Raw genomic sequence first — 17,708 nt, 5'->3', positions numbered from 1 at the left:
TCTAATTTGTTTTCAAAACATTTGGTGCATATTATTGTATGATTTTTTCTTAGTTTTAAAATGTTTTATTTAACATTCATTTTATTTTTTTATTCATTTACATTTTAAAGGTAATATTTTTGTTACTATTTTACAGTCATTTTTTTCTTTTATTGTTCCTATTTCTAAAAACACATTTTCTTTCACAATTTCTTATTTATGACTAGAGAGTGTTGTCTTAAAACACAAGACTATAAATATATAGCAGACCATTTTATTTGATGTTTTACAGTGTGTCATTTGACTCACATCCCACAAGTTGAATTGACAGCTATAAATCTTTTATAGCATTCCAAATGAAATACAGCAGCCCATTAAAATATACCTTATGATTTATCATATATGAAACATCCCTAAATAAAATGCATAATTTCATAAAGTAATGAAATGCGGATAGTATAGCCACATAGTTGAACACAATTCATCCACAAGCACACTAATAAGTAAACAATATTACAAGCACTTTAAATGATCAGGGAATAGCCTACTTGTAACTTGATCACTGGTTAGCTTTAAAGTTGAATATAAATGACATCAATGTATTTGAATAATTCATTCATAACATAAAGCAAAATATATCCAGGAAAAAAGTGACCAAAGGGATGAGTCGGTCAGTGTGTTGGTGGGGATGTCAAAACCATTAGCCCATATACAGCCATGTGTTTGTGATGCAGTGATGGTGGTATTATGGACAAGAGTAAGGCTATACACTACCATTAAAACACACGTGACCGTGAGGTCAACTAGATTATCTGTCATAATATATATATATATTTATAAAATAATAATAAAAAATAAAAATAAAAACAAATAATAGAAGTAATTTCCAAAATGTAAAAAAAGGTATATAAATTGTTATGAAGAGACCAGGAGGGTTTTGCACCAGATTGTTGCATAAAAGCAGACGGACTGAATGCAGCTATCTATATCCAGCAGTGTTCACATTAAGAATATATACGGGTCCAGCTCTCTCAGATGCTTCTCAAATGCATGCATGTGGTAATCCCAATCTGTGTCCATTAGTGCACACTGAGAGAGAGAGAGAGAGCAAGGAAGAGAGAGTGAGTGAGTGGGTGTGTGTGTGTGTGTGAAAGAGAGAGAGAGAGAGAGTAAGGGAAAGAGACAGAGTGAGGGGGCTTTTAAAGGATTTGACAGTGATTTGTAGAACCACAGTTGTGGAATGTTTGGGCATTTCCACCTTTTCCCGCGTTTTATAGTTTACTAAAGCTATGGATGCCTTCTATAGTAAAATCTCGTCTTAATCCAAAGAATCTTTAAATTGTCTTTGTGTGTGAGAAGCCTGTGGGCATATTAAGATGAGAGCTGAAGACTCGGATGCTGGGGACGTTTACTGTCGTGCTTCAAAACCATCAAACTTCAGTTCCAGATGGGCGCACACTGGCATCAGCAGCAGTCGGTGAGGAATTTTAAAGAAGCGAATAAATAAAAAAAATCGTTGTGTCAATACATTTACGTAAAATGTTACGATGTTTTAAAGATGTCTGTTCAGGTAACGGGATAAATAATTAAGAGGGATTAGTGCTTCTGTTTCCTTCAACACTCAATCAAACGCGCGCGCGCGTGTGTATTAGTGTCTTCCCGCAGGAACTTCTGCTTTCAATCCAAATATAGCACCTTTTCCGCTCACCTGTTGCTGAATATGTATCAGCTAAAGTATTTATCAACATAAAGTATTAATATGCATGCCTATACATGCCCTCTATTCTCAGCGGTCTGCTGAGTGCGAAGACGTGCAAGTGAGTTCATTTTCTAGAGGAGAGACTCTTGGGGCTAAAACATAACTTTAAAGAATAATTATAAAAATAAGAAGACTTGGTCAATCAAATGTTAAAGAATTTATAAAATGACATTATATGCTCTGCATTTGCTATGGGCCTATACAAACTATTGTACTTCCTTGAATATGTAGTAGGTTTTTATGTGTAACTAAATTAGGATGTAATACAATATGCACCCTTACAAAATGTCTTTGGCCACTGCTATGATGGCAATACCATTGTATTTTATTATGGTACAATATCAATGTGCCATGGTATATGAATTTGTGACCAGGCTGTTTGGTAAATTTTTCATTCTTTATTGAATATTTCTGGTGTAACAAATGGAAATAAAAGCCTCCTTGGTTTAAAAAAAACAATAAAAATCAGTAAATATAAAAGTTATGTTGTGGACTGGAAAAATTTGAATTTTATATTAATATAAATGAACTAATATAAACAGGCATCATGATTTATCTTTATCTTGAAACAAAATACTTATTCCAATTCTCTGTTAACTAACATTTATATAATTGAAAAATCTTTCTTTAAATGATTCTACTTTATAAAGTATATATTATAAACTGTAGTTTTTTATTTAATTACATTTATTATATTTAATTGGAAAGTTTTCCTCAGACGTTTTTAATTTATTTTGATAATATCAGTGAGTGTGGGTCAAGAGGTCAAATATTCAGCTGCACTTTCACACATTCTATCTACAAAGTAATGTTGTTGCAAGGTATGTTTTATACATATTTTCATGTATACTCTCTGTCTCATTTCTTCAAAGGAGACACGGGTAGAGAAGAAAGTATTGTGCTGTAGTAGAACCAGCCACTTGCATGGCCGCAACTATGACATCACAGCACCACGCATCATCACTATGTCATCACCGCAGGATCAGCAGGGCACCCAGGCAACACGTGGGGTCACTGGTTCATGTCATGTGGATAGTGATGATGGGATTTACTCCAGAAACCTGGGCCTCCTCAGAAACCCAACCTCATTCCATAAAGATCGAAGGTGACATCACTCTGGGAGGCCTTTTCCCAGTGCATTCCAGGGGCCCCGCTGGTGTTCCATGTGGGGAAATTAAGAAGGAGAAGGGGATCCATCGTATGGAGGCCATGTTGTATGCACTGGACCAGATCAACAGCGACCCTGACCTGCTGCCTAACATCACTCTGGGTGCCAGGATACTGGACACGTGCTCCAGGGATACGTATGCGCTGGAACAGTCCCTCACCTTTGTCCAGGCCCTCATCCAGAAGGACAACTCAGATGTTCGATGTTCCAACGGAGAACCACCTATCATCCCAAAACCGGAGCGTGTGGTAGGGGTCATCGGGGCTTCGGCCAGCTCAGTGTCCATAATGGTGGCCAATGTTCTTCGTCTATTTGCGGTGAGAGGGATCTTTTTAGCTAGCTTAATTTTAATGAACTACATTTTAATGTTGATTCCTTCAGTTTCAGGCTCCAGAAGGGCTTCAAGGCAGGGGGAAAAAATACTATTAGAAATAACCATACTTTCCCTAGCAGCTTATTATTGAGATTTCATTAAGACAATTGTTTTGTATTATTGTACATTTTCAGATTTTTTTTTTTTTGTACCGCAAATGAAGAGTTGCCTAATTAAATATGTACTCATTTGAAACATCTAAACATTGGATAAATCAGAACATACTGTCAATTGGCAAAAAAAAAAAAAAAAAAAAGATAACACCATCTTATAGGAATAAAAAGTAAAAGAAAAAATCAGGCAGGTGTAATAATGAGTAAACCCTTCTGTGAAAACCTTCAGAATATAGATAGGAATAAAACCGCAAAGTTTGGTGCAATTGAAGTGAAGAATTCATACACAGTGCATGAGAAAAAAAGCTCATTTCGAGAAAAGAGCCTTTGTTTTGTATTTGAAATCATTGTCATTGGATTCCCTTCTGTTCTGTGAGGAGCTCTTGCATGGTGTTGCTGCAAGACTGGAATCTGCAGCACTGCAGATAGGGCTAGTGCTACAGGAAGTATAACTAATTGTGTTAAAAGGTTTGGATTGTGTTTCAGCTCACTGGCCTCTGAGCAAGAGCGTCTTAAACAATATAGATTCTTCCTTTATTTTGTTCTGAGAGAGAGTGCATCAGATTTTCCTTGAAGTGGTTTTGTATTGCACACACCACTGACCTGTGTCTTTCAAACATTGACAACCACAAAGGTGAAATATGCTGTGTGCATGTCATTTAATTTCAAATCCCTTCTCATTTTCAGATCATCTTTCAGCTTGCAAATCCTAAACCTGAGCTACATTCAATTTCATTCCACCCTCTGCCACTTTTTATGATTTTTTGATTTATTCATTTTAATCATTAGTGTTCTTTGTGGTCACGGCTGTGTGTGCTTCTGTGTGCACAAGCTGATAACCTCAGCCAGGAGTTATCTGCAATCATTTTCAGTCATCATAGTTTCAGAGAAGATAAACAATTCATAAAAAGTGACTTAGTCAGAGTTTAGTCATTAGGTTTTTCTCAGGACATTATACCTGGAATTTGTGCATCCTAATCATATTTTGCTGTGGTAATTCATTATTTTTAGTGATACGTTCTGGAACTGGAACATCCTAAAACAACTGTATCTGAATTTTTTTGCCTTTCAATAATATTGGATAAAGAGGAGATTGAAGAAAAAAAAAATAACAAAGGAACCTTGAGAAATATGTGCTGGAGAAAAAAAGTGTCACCTGGATTTCCTCTGAAATGCAAAGCACTACAGTCTTTTTTTTTTTTGCTTTGATAACATTCTTAATCTTCTATTGCATCAGAAATGCTTTTATTTTATTAAAAGTTTTCTATTTGCTTCTGTATTTTTCAATTACAATACATATCATGAAAGCAAGCTTTTTTTCTCCCTCATTCACTGAACCAGAAATCTCCAATTTAACAACACTTATATACACCAAACTACTTTTATTTGTTATTTTGTTATCTATATTGTTTTATTTGTCTCCACAGAGGGAGTTGTTTATATATCATTTGTCTGATTTATATGTTTTTAACTTTAATTCCCTAAAGCAGATTTCTGGTTGTTGACAGTATTTTCTGATATATGGACTGATATCTAAAATCCTCTCTGTAGCCTATAATTTTAATATGTAAACAAAATTAAACAAGAATTCAGATTTGCAAATTAGTGCATATTTATACATTTCCTCATTTTCCTATTTTAACATGACATTTCAGAAAACCTGTAATGCAAAACAATTATCTTAATGTACTGTGATTAACCATCTGGGGAAGTATGGTGATATTTTATATATTATAAAAAAATTGTACCCTGTTTTACCCTGGTGTGCAATGCCAAGTGTTTTTTTTCCATCATTGAAATTATAATTTTGACCAAACAGCTAATTGGATTCGTAATGTTTAGGGCAAAATGTCAAATACAATTAAAATCTTAAAGTCTTATGAATAAAATTAATAATTTAATAATATAATACTTTAAATAGGTTCATTGAAATGGACAGTGTGTATGGACATACCACAATTATTAAATCACACAGAGATTAAAAATGTAGAAACCATCAAAACGCCATCTTGAATCTTTTTCTATAAATGCTGATCTTTATATCAGTTTATGTCCATGTTCTTGACTGAGTTCTGGTAAGTAGGAACTGAGGATGGCAGATATTAACTACAGCATTACGGAGGATCCGCTCTCCATTAAAGCCCACTCACCAGCTCAGACTCCTGATGGGAAATTGCACATGAGCCCAAAAATGCAGCTGCCCTGTTATCAGCTACAAGCAGCTTCTGCTCTGTCGCTTTAGCTGAATGAGTGTGGACCTTTAGCACATTGATTGACACGGACAGATAGCCAGCCTTTATGGGTGGCATGTAGTCTCTTGGTCTCACATTCTCTTATTAATATTATTCACAAATCCAGAAAATGCTGTTTTAATGACAACACAAGATGTCTTTCTATAGATAAAGATACATTAACCATTCTATATCTGATGCATATGGTAGGTATGATATTTGACCTTAAAAAGGTTTATGTATAATTGAATTAAGTGCCATACAAAAATTGAATGAGTTCAAGATTTTTTGTTTTTCCTTAATTGGATTTTATCTTGCAGTGTGTTTACTTTTAAAATAATAATTTGGAATTTCCTTTAAAAAAAAGCTTTTTATGAAATTTTTCTGTAATAAATCAAGGAGCATCAAATACTAAAACAATAATAAAAATAATGGTCAGGCAACCTAAAATGTATTTTAAGTGAATGTTTTTTTTTTATCTGAAATATTATTTAATCTGGATGAATCAAGCTGAATATTTGGGGTTATATCCGGCCACCAGTGGAAGTCACTTTTAAGGGTCAGATCATGACAAAATAAAGCAGATGTTCATATTTTCACAAGAATAAATGCTTAGGGAACATATGTTGAAACACTTCCAGGAAATGTTTTCATGTGATTGCTGTTAATGTTGACATGACTCAAGTGTGGAAAGGCTCGAAGGCTGTAATGTTTATGGTGCATAACAAATCATTATCTGTATGTTTCAGCAACAACCTCCTATATCACCTTTTTTCCTTTGTATATTTGCATTCAAATGTTTTAGAATTGCATTTGGATGGGGAACGCATTGCAAACTTTGAATATTGTTGTTTCTCATGCAAGATGTAACAAGTGTCTGGATGGCCATGGGTGTTCAACAGTGTTGATCCACAGACTGTAATATATATGTTGTATGATGGGGGAGGGGTTTAAATCTGTCCTAGTATGTGAGCTAGTAGAATTAAATATATTGTATGGATTATGGCTGGGAAATGGCAACCTTGTCTCTTGATCTGTCTCTCTCTCCCTCTGTGCTTAACATAATTTGACTAAAACCCCTCTAATCCTTCCAGATAATCTGTCAAATGGTCCTCTCCCTCTTCTCTCCTTCTCCAGTCTTCTCTGTATCCACCTTTTCCTCACAGTCCACTGGCCGGCTTCTTTAAAGAACCTTTTATCAAGCCACACGGGCTCGGCAGACATTAGTCTGTGCAAAGCCTAGTCCAGTGACATCAGCTGCGTCATTAAGAAACTAGCACAACAGTAAATTAATCTTCTCATCATTTTTTTTTTTTTTTTACAAACAAATGCTTTAACCGTGGTAGCTCGTGCCATCTGTATTTCCCCATGATTTTTTTATGAGCCACAGCAAACACTGTCAGTAAAGCTAGGGTTGTTTTGCTGTATGATACTTGCTAGGACAATATTACTACAACAAACGTGCTGGTCTACTGAATATGATTATCTTCAGACATGATTAGCTTTATCATGTAGGAGTGTGATATTTCTTTTACACAACAGTTCAATAAACAAGAGGGCAGCCTAGAATGTAACTCAAAGCTGTAAATACAACAAGGATTATTGTAATACGTGTTATGCAAAATTCATAAAATGATGGGAAATTTACTAGCAATTACAGAGTGAAATTGTTCTACACCCTTTTGTTTTTGTGTGTAGACAGTATCTTAGACCTAGTATTTCCAGATATGTTGTCCATTGTCATTCTGCCATAGAAAATAGTCTCCAGGCCACTTTTCAAATTAGTATTTTTGAACAAGCTGGTGAAGTGAATGATTCAGTGACATATATTTTGTTATCTGAAACACGAATAGCTTCATCCAAAATCGCATACTCTTTGAGTAGGCAATTATTTTGAATAAGTACCTTGTAACTGCTGAAGAAGCATGTTCTATATGGTATGAATGTAATATGGAGATACTGTATCCATCATATTGGTGTTGTTATGTGACCAACCAGCATCTGTTATGTCGCTCTAGTGCCATTCACAAATCCTCTCCCATGGCCTTGTGGGATAGTGAAATTTCACTGACTTTTTGCCAACTCTTTTATGAATGAATGCAGACATACTACTCATATTGTTTTTGCCTACTGTATGGATGTCTTCAATGTTTTGCACAATTTCGGTTGAGTAAATGATTCACTGAAAAGACAGTCACTTGTCGTCACCTACTGGTGCAGCAAAGTGACATACAGAAATATTGAAAAAACCCCAACACTTAATGAACAAACATGCAAACGGACAGAATGTTACAAACAGCAAAACATGCATTTCAGCAAAATGTTCATTATTCTGATGTGTAATTGAATTTGAACTATTTACAAAAGCCAGTAAAATCAGTTTCACAGATCAGAGATGTTTTTGCAGCAGCTACATGTGTGTGAAAAGGGCGTAAAGTGAGTCCTGTTGCTCACTGATGTGTTATGCATCTTCAATTTCACAGATACCTCAGATCAGTTATGCTTCAACAGCACCTGAGCTTAGTGACAACAATCGCTATGACTTTTTCTCCCGAGTCGTGCCGCCTGATTCCTTCCAAGCCCAGGCGATGGTAGACATCGTCAAAGCCATGGGCTGGAACTATGTTTCTACTCTGGCATCCGAGGGCAACTATGGAGAGAGTGGTGTAGATGCTTTCATCCAGATATCCAGGGAAGCAGGTACAGAAAACTGAATTATGTGTGTGTGTGTGTGCTTAAATTGTAGCTTAATTTACCCAGATTTACCAAACCAGGATTTTCCATAATTAAAGTGGAATTTATCACAGTCTATCCAAAGATTTAACACGTCTGGTGTTGTATTTGATGAGGAAAGAGGATAATGATCAGGGGATAAAGGTTTCATGTGCTTTTCTCTGTCTAAACAAGTTATTAGTCACCTAGATGGAATGATAGACATGCTACAGACTGACCTGCAAGTCATATTCAGTTAAAAGAACTTGCAATCAATTATTTTATTAATGTCCTTCAAGTCCTTCAAAACGGTCTATCCTGTTATATTTTTAATCAGGAGGTCTCTGCATCGCACAGTCTATTAAAATTCCTAGGGAGCCAAGACCAGGAGAGTTTGACAAGATCATCAAAAGGCTAATGGAGACATCCAATGCCAGAGGGGTTATTATCTTCGCTAATGAAGATGACATCAAGTGAGCAGTCTTTCAGTAGTAATTCTGAATCTCTCTGAGGCAGGAGTAATATATATATGTGTGTGTGTGTGTGTGTGTGTGTGCAATGCATTTATCCACCAATACATATACAATGAGAACAGTAACATTATGAACATTATTTTGGGGTGGAGTAAATCTTAAAATTATTGATTTATTTATTTGGTTTTGAAATCAGCAGTAATCAACAGATTCCTAACAATAATGGATCTGATTGTCCTTATCTTTAAAAAACCTGCCTTTTGTGAGGTGTCTCATATTTCTGTATTCTTTTATTGTAGGCGTGTCCTGGAAGCAGCAAAAAAAGCCAATCTTACAGGTCACTTTTTGTTTGTGGGATCTGATAGCTGGGGAGCAAAAAACTCACCCATTTTAAACCTGGAAGATGTGGCTGAGGGTGCGGTTACTATCCTCCCCAAGCGGGCATCCATTGATGGTATGAAAGGATAGCACAGCCCATTGCAAAATCAATGAAGGCTTGTTCATTAAAAAGGAAAATCCATCTAAATGCAGTGTTAGGTAACATTTTCACACTTGTAAGGATAGTTAAACCAAAAATACTGTAATCATCCATGTCATTCCAAACCTATATCTGTTTTTTTTTCTGTGAAAGTAAAACAAAAAACATTTTTTAAGAATAGTTATGCAGCTTTTGCTATACAACTATAGTTGAAAATGACAGAGACGACACAAAAATTCTGCTTATGTGTAATAAAATAACAGCATAAGGTTTTGTAATGATTACACAAATGTTTCATCTTTTCATACCCCTTTAATCTGTTTCTCAGGGTTTGACCAGTACTTCACCACAAGATCACTGGAAAACAACAGGAGGAACATCTGGTTCGCTGAGTTCTGGGAGGATGACTTCAAATGCAAACTGACACGTCTTGGCATCCGAGGCAACAGCGGGCTGAGGAAATGCACAGGTGAGGAAATCATTTCCAACAAATTTCTCCCATAAATGCAATAGTATTTGAATTACCATACGTTCATATGCCTTTAAGATGTGTAAAGCACATTTAAGTTGATTATTCCCTAAACAAAGCTTTTAGATTCCCGTCTTGCTGCTTTCGGTCTTTCAGGAGAGGAACGAATCAGCCGGGATTCGGCATACGAACAGGAAGGGAAGGTGCAGTTTGTGATCGATGCCGTGTACGCCATGGCCCACGCACTCCATAGCATGCACATTGACCTCTGTCCGGGTTCGATGGGCGTTTGTGACAAAATGGACCCGGTGAATGGAAGAATGCTGCTGAGTTACATCCGTGCCGTTAATTTTAATGGTAAGTCTTCTCAAGGACAGAGCTGAAGCATGTGAGCCATTCCAAACATTGTGAAGAGACCTTGAAACAGTCCGAATTTCAGTAATGGGTTTGTATTCATAAAGTGCAAGACTTAAGAACATCACAGGAATTTGAATGTAAGCTTTTATTTCCGAGGAACGCTTTTGTTTGAATCTGCCAGGAGGATTACACACAATAAACAATCTCAAATCAAAAGGTTTGAGACTTCACTGTGAGACTGACAGGTGAAAATTGGTGCAGTGTAGTTTCCACGAGAGAGAAAAAAGGCCAGAAACGAAGCTGCTGTTTCCAAGGAGGAGGGCTGTGAGTCCCATGCGTTAGTCAGAGTGGGGCGAGAGAGGTCAGCATTCAATCCCAGCCTGAAGGGATCCACTAATGCACAATGCAGCAGCGCACATACTTGTTTTCACCCCCTCCACTCGTCTCTCTCCTTGTCTTTCATTCTCCCTAGGGCAGTGTCTCTTCAAACACAAGGCACATTTCCTTTCTCAGTGCTATCATTTGGTGAAAATCCCTTCTCTTTTCGTTACTCACTCCTGAGAGATTTCTATGAAAAGCACAGCTATTCAGTTTACGCACAGTGGACATCCTCACACTCTTGTACGGAAATCTTTTCAGCTTTGAGAGCCTAAGGGGAACAAAACGCTGCGTGGAGACCTTGCCCCTTGTGATTTGCAGTTTATAAATCGAAAGGAACGTGAGATAGAGTTTGCTTTGTCTTCACAGAATTACATCTGAGAACACCATATTTTCTTGTAAGCAGAAAGTCACTTTTAAAGTTACATATGACAATTGTACTTTAAAGGAACACTCCACTTTTGAAAACAGGCTCATCTTGCAACTCCCCTAGAGTTAAACAGTTGAGTTTTACCGTTTTCGAATCCAATTCAGCCAGTCTCTCGTTCAGGTGGTAGAAAAGTTCCTTTATTATTACGCCGGAATGAGAGTATAGTTCATAGCCATTTTGGCCTAGAAAATCGCAACTTTTCATCTATTCGTCTGTCTTAGTACTCGATGAAATTACGGAAGTTTCAAGTTTTAAATAGAAAAAATACAGAAACCCTTTTTGTCATTCATCAGATTCAATGATCTATACTAAGCTAAACTAAAAGTGCTACCACCAGACCCGGAAATCAGCTGAATGCATTTGAAAACGGAAAAAACACAACTGTTTAACTCTAGGAGAGTTGCAAAATGAGTCTATTTTCAAAAGTGGAGTGTTCCTTTAAAATCAAAGGGTGTGCCGAAACATGTATTTCTACGCATTAGTGCAATTTTCTGCCCTAGAAATAGGTCGTTTCTATTCTCTTGTTTAAAATGATTGCATTTGAAGTAATATGTAGTGATGTTGAATTTCAAAACCCTGTGTTTACTCTGAAGGCAGTGCTGGGACAGGCGTGATGTTTAATGAAAATGGTGATGCCCCAGGACGTTACGATATCTTCCAGTACCAGCTTTCTAATACCACCAACTCAGGATACAAAATCATCGGCCAGTGGACCAACCACCTACGACTCAATGTAAGCGTGTTAAGCTCCTTGGTAGATTGCAACATTTTTGAATGCATGTTCTTGAAATTTCCCTCTCTCTTTCTGTAAGGCTGAGGAAATGCAGTGGTCTGGAGGGGATAAACTGGTTCCGGACTCGGTTTGCAGTTTTCCCTGCGAGTCTGGGGAGAGGAAGAGGATGGTGAAGGGTGTGCCGTGCTGCTGGCACTGTGAGCTATGTGACGGCTATCAGTACCTCCTGGATGAGTTTAACTGTGATATGTGCCCTTTTGACATGAGGCCCACTCCTAACCGCACGGGCTGCCGTCCCACTCCCATCATCAAGCTGGAGTGGAGCTCTCCGTGGGCCATCATCCCAGTATTTCTGGCAGTGCTGGGCATTCTTGCTACATCAGGAGTCATCATCACCTTCATCCGCTTTAACGATACTCCCATAGTCCGTGCTTCGGGCCGAGAGCTCAGCTATGTTCTCCTGACAGGCATCTTCCTCATCTATCTTATTACCTTCCTCATGATCGCTGAGCCGAGCAAGGTGGTCTGTGCATTTCGCAGGTTGTTTTTGGGGCTGGGCATGTCCATCAGTTATTCTGCCATGCTCACCAAAACAAATCGGATCTACAGGATCTTTGAGCAGGGAAAGAAATCAGTGACACCACCTAAATTTATCAGCCCTTCATCCCAGCTGATCATCACATTTATTTTGATCTCAGTACAGGTGTGTGTATATAAATATATATATACATATGATAAATTTACATTTCTTCATTTAGCAGATTTTTTTTTTTTATTCAAAGCAAGTTACCAGACCTTGAGCAACATATTAGGTGAACTATTGTTTTCCTCAGTCAAAAAAAAGTTGTATATATTATCTTATAACATGTAGTATTATTATATTCCCATATATGATGAATTAATTTTTGGAGGTATTTCAGAAGTGTTCAACAGATTTTTTGCCATTTTGTTTGTTGAAAAGGAAAATTATTATTATTAATAGTAAGGCATGATTTTAATTATATGATAATGAACATATAAAAAAATGGTCTATAATATTACAATGTTAAAGGGGGGGTGAAATGCTCGTTTTCACTCAATATCATGTTAATCTTGAGTACCTATAGAGTAGTGCTGCATCGTTCATAACTCCAAAAAGTCTTTAGTTTTATTATATTCATAAGAGAAAGATAGTCTGTACCGATTTTTCCCGGAAAAACACGAGTGGCTGGAGGCGTGACGTGTGGGCGGAGCTAAAGAATCACGAGCGCCAGTAGGCTTTTGCGTTGAGCGCGTCTGGAAGCTGTGACATTACCGTGAGGACAAAACCAACCAAAACAAACCATGGCTAACAGTCAGATTCAGCCATTTATTTATGATCCAGAATCAGATCCAGAGGCTGAAATTGAACAAGAGCAGCATCAGCAATCAGTCTCTATGTGGTATGTACTGAAACTGTAAATATTTGCTTAGCGGTTTTGGAAAATGACTAAGTTCCACTTTGTCTTTTTTTTTTTTTTTTAAGCTGTACATGTGGAAAGTGCAGTTTGATGACAACATCGCATGTTGTTTACTTGATGTGCTTACACGCTGATAGCTAAGTTAATAACACAGAGATATTTGAAGCAGTTTTACTCACCGCATGCGGTTCCAACACACGATCGTGACCCTTTTTCGTTGGGACTGCATTATCCTTAAGAAATAAACGATGTGCAAATCCGGCGTCAAACTGGACCTTGTTTGTAAAACAAGCATCTTCGAAATGCAGGGAACAAACACAAACACTTGCACAACTCCGTTGATGCTCTGTAAAAATAAACTCCATCCACTGGTCCCTTAATGCTGTTTTTATTTTTTGGTAATCTGTGCAGGGTTGTCTTGCCCTGGCAACCAAAAACACACTCCTTTTGGGACATTTCGCGACGCTCTCGCTCTGATCAGTAAAGTCTGTTGTGCTCTCAGTGGTCTGCTATACGGGAGCGCGCGCTCTTCTGGCAGATGTGCCCTAAGGACCCATCTAAGGAAATTCCGCTCCATCTAACGTCACACAGAGCCATACTCGAAAAAAACGTTCCGAAACTTGTGACAAACCGGAAGTAGTATTTTTGGAACAGAAATACTCCTTCAAACGTACAACTTAATTTTTGAAACTTTGTCCATGTTTAGCATGGGAATCCAACTCTTTAACAGTGTAAAAAACTCAGTATGCATGAAATAGCATTTCACCCCCCCTTTAATTTAAATTGTTTGCATAATAATCTGTGCTTAATTTACTCTTGTTCAGAGTATCTGCTATCCAAGATATTTACAGGGTTGTCACTGTACTCTATGTTCCCGAAAGACATTTTTGTCTGAGAACTTCATGTGCATTGAATAATTAATGAAGCAATATGTTGAGTGTAGCATGGAGGTGCAGTAATTTCACTGAAAGCTCTTCACTTTTTTTGGTGTTCCATTAATGTTGTTAATGCATATTTTTTGAGGAAACATTAAGAAGCATGGTCTCCTTCACAAAGATGCTCAAGGAGTTGAATTCTTTTAACTTAGATATCATGGACCATTACAGACATTAATCTTGTATAAACATTTATTCCTACTTCTTTTCTGCTCACAGCTCCTGGGTGTTTTCATTTGGTTTGGGGTGGTTCCCCCTCACACGACTGTCGACTTTGATGAGCTACGTCCCCCCAACCCTGAGTATGCGCGTGGGATCCTGAAATGTGATATGTCAGATCTGTCTCTGATTGGCTGTCTGAGCTACAGTATGGCACTGATGGTCACATGTACAGTCTATGCCATTAAGAGCAGAGGGGTTCCTGAGACCTTCAACGAGGCCAAACCCATCGGCTTCACCATGTACACCACCTGTATCATCTGGCTGGCCTTTGTGCCCATATTTTTTGGCACATCACAATCCACAGAAAAGGTAAATTGTTAATATAATATAGATTAAGATGGATTATTAGATTTCAAATTTAAACTATATACAAAAAAACCAAATTGTTAATAATAGTTGTACTTTTTGTTTTTCCATTACTACCTATTTTACCACGTAAAAAATACATTAAAATTAGCCCTTAGTATACATTTAAATTTAATTAATATTTCTGTATATATATGTGTCACATACATTGCAATAATTTAACTATTGTTTGACTCTTTATGTTTAGGTTTTTTAATCTGTTCCTAGATGTAGTCATTCATATAAAATCCTGAGTCTTGCTACCGTGATATTAGTTTAGAAGGTTCACTAGTGCCATACAGAAATATGATCTTCACCCTGAGAGTGTCTAGACATGCATTTCACTAGATTAGACGATTCTGTTTCAGTTAATAATGCTGCAACATTTTTTTGTGAATGCTTCAGCCATAATCAGATAATAGAAACCTAAAAAACTGTATCTAATATCAGGTTAACATAATTGCTATTTAATTGTGGTGTTATTTTGTGTGGGCCTAAAAGTTGTTCAGGTGCTAGCCACACTTCATGCCTTTAGTCATTCAGTTTTTCACGTCTATTCATCCTGGGGGGGATGGTTTTGCTTACAAAGCACAGGGATTTAAAAATGGAAAGTATTCTCTGACTAATAGGGAGGACTTTTAGTGGCCGGTCAACCGCAAAGCTTTTGGCCCTCAGGTGGTCTTCAAGTCTTTTCATTTCTTGTAAATGAAAAGAAGAGCATGGAAGAATAAAATAACAGACCTTACAGCAGGCTGCAGTCATTTGTGTGCTGCTATCTTACATTTTATCAAAATGAGTTTAGATTTTGAAGTATATTTTACGTATCTTTATATTTCTAATGGGGGGGGGGTACCATCACAGCTTCTTGTGGGACAATTTTTCATAAACTGATGGAATTATTTGCATGTGGCTGATTTCAGCATTTTGTCTTACATGATTAATAGTCATTATACTGATTTCCAGGAAATGCATTCTGACAGTCAACATAGTTTATATAAATATGTGTGTGTAATGTGCAGCGATATTTCAGTGCTAAAGCCCTGATGGCTGATCTACATCATGTGATAGGTCATGGCTGAGGCCAGGCTAAAATATTACTCTTAATCTTTTTTCTACCCTGAACCAGATGTTCATTCAGACCACCACACTGACCGTATCCATGAGTTTGAGCGCCACGGTGTCCCTGGGCATGTTGTACATCCCCAAAGTCTATGTCATCGTCTTCCACCCAGAGCAGAATGTTCAGAAGCGCAAGCGCAGCTTCAAAGCCGTGGTCCAGGCAGCCACCGTTTCCACTCATCTCTCTCTGAAATCCAGCGACAAGCAGAACGGAGAGAGCAAAGTTGAACCAGATAGAGCCCAATAAAGACCAAGAGGTAAAAAAAAAATGTGGTTTATATTATTTTTTATAATATATACATATTTATTTGTTTATTAACAGAAATATAACATGTGCTATCTGTGTTCAGGCCTGTGTACATCCTAATGAAGTAGTCTGAGAAACAGTCAAGGCAAACTGTTGCTTGCTAAATCATTCATTTTGCAACCACTAATGGATGAGGATCGGCAGAGGATGCGCTGATATTTTTTTTTTAAATATCTGCAATACAAGAGTCTGGGTGAGAAAAACACTAATATAATGTGTAAATGAATTGTACAATATGTGCAGAAATTAGAGGATCAGTGGATTCTTTGTGATGGGGAACTCTCACATCAGCTTGAGACTGAAAATATTTGTTCCCGTTAATATTTCCCTTGTCACCACCGCATGATCTGTTGAGTTAAAATGATAGATTCATGAATTTGTGATGAAGAAGGTCCATACAGCGTCCCTTTGGAGAACCCCCCGACACCCTGCAAAAAAAAAAAAAAAGGAAATTTCTTCCACCAGCTTTTTTGAAGGACTAAGTGTTTGTATCTGATGTGTCCAAATGAAATCGGACTTAAATTAGGGCAAACATCAATGATGCACGTTCAGTTTCAGTGTCTTCTCCATCCTTATTCCCTTATCCTAAATACATATGATAAAATATCAAATGAGACTGTCAGAGCTACAGAGACAATGTTGGGATCAAATGTGTTTCAACAGCTGGAGTGAACACTCTTTGAACTCTTTGCTTTTAAAAATGTGCCATAACTTTATTTCAGAATAAATGTTTTAAGTGTCTTGTGCGCAGTCCTCATAGGCAATATCCTGTATTATTAAACATATTTATTAAAAATTATTGATTACCAAGAAAAAGACAATCTGTAATGAAACAACAAAGTTTTGATAAGAGATTTTATGTTTCCTTGAGCTTACCAAGAGATACTGTTTTTAAAACAAATATATTCTATTGATAAGTATTTATTGGTTAATTTAAATTAAAATCATAAGATTTTAGAGACTGAGATCCTTTTATTGTCACATGCAGCTGGGGTCACTCGTATCTTATTAAAGGTTGGGGTGGGGGGGGGGGGCATGCATTATAGTTCAATTACTTGTATCACTTCAAGAAGCAGTTAATATTAAATGATGACCATGCAGTTACTGTAAACTCAGGTTCTAAGTTGGCTTAGTTAGCCTTGATGAATTTTGTGGGTGTCTTGTTTTCATTTAAGAGATATAAAAGAGAACTGGAATAAAATTATTGATTGAATGCATGTTGGAAAAATTATTTAATAAAATCTTGATAAAATTAAGTGGAAATTGAAGAAATCATGTTACTCTTTAGAAACCAGTATGATTGTGAGAGTTTCTTGTTCATAGTGTTTTAAAACAAAATTACATACAATGGTTCTATTACTCTTGGGATTGTCCGAAACCTCTGTTACTCTATGAAAGCATCACATGGCCTTTTTAAAAGCAATTTTTGGGCAAACAAAAAGAGAGAAAACATGCTTTTTATATACATTAAATGTAATGACAGAAAAGCATTGTCATGTTTACACAATTTGATTGATCGCTGTATGATTTTTCCAGTTCTTTTGCTATAGTATGCTATTTTGGTGTTTAGAAATAGCTGAATTTTTTTTGCAAATTGATAAAATGGTCTACAAACTTGGAACTAGTTCATAGCCATACAATTATAGCAATTCAGCAGTGTTGGTGAATAAAAAATATGAGACACACCT

The 17,708-nt window shown here is 36.9% G+C and overlaps 1 protein-coding gene across 1 annotated transcript; it reads left to right on the top strand.

Moving 5' to 3' along the window:
- The first annotated feature begins 1,155 nt into the window (after window positions 1-1,155).
- Window positions 1,156-17,276, top strand: grm6b (glutamate receptor, metabotropic 6b). Its single transcript, XM_026275635.1, has 12 exons — window positions 1,156-1,456; window positions 2,611-3,223; window positions 8,107-8,323; window positions 8,673-8,808; window positions 9,108-9,262; window positions 9,615-9,755; window positions 9,912-10,112; window positions 11,514-11,653; window positions 11,733-12,356; window positions 14,247-14,558; window positions 15,721-15,970; window positions 16,064-17,276. The coding sequence occupies exons 2-11, from the start codon at window positions 2,663-2,665 to the stop codon at window positions 15,958-15,960; spliced, it is 2,727 nt and encodes a 908-aa protein (XP_026131420.1). The 5' UTR covers window positions 1,156-1,456; window positions 2,611-2,662; the 3' UTR covers window positions 15,961-15,970; window positions 16,064-17,276.
- The last annotated feature ends 432 nt before the right edge of the window (window positions 17,277-17,708 follow it).

The sequence above is a fragment of the Carassius auratus genome, chromosome 11 (assembly GCF_003368295.1).
Source record: "Carassius auratus strain Wakin chromosome 11, ASM336829v1, whole genome shotgun sequence".
Lineage (NCBI taxonomy): Eukaryota > Metazoa > Chordata > Actinopteri > Cypriniformes > Cyprinidae > Carassius > Carassius auratus.
This window is presented reverse-complemented; position numbering and strand designations above follow the sequence as displayed.

Excerpts from the sequence above, each read along its gene's own strand:
- grm6b (XM_026275635.1), top strand. The coding sequence starts at position 2,663 with ATGGCCGCAACTATGACATCACAGCACCACGCATCATCACTATGTCAT. Across the intron at positions 9,263-9,614 it reads CAAGCGGGCATCCATTGATG|GGTTTGACCAGTACTTCACC; the intron begins GTATGAAAGGAT and ends TCTGTTTCTCAG. Across the intron at positions 14,559-15,720 it reads CATCACAATCCACAGAAAAG|ATGTTCATTCAGACCACCAC; the intron begins GTAAATTGTTAA and ends ACCCTGAACCAG.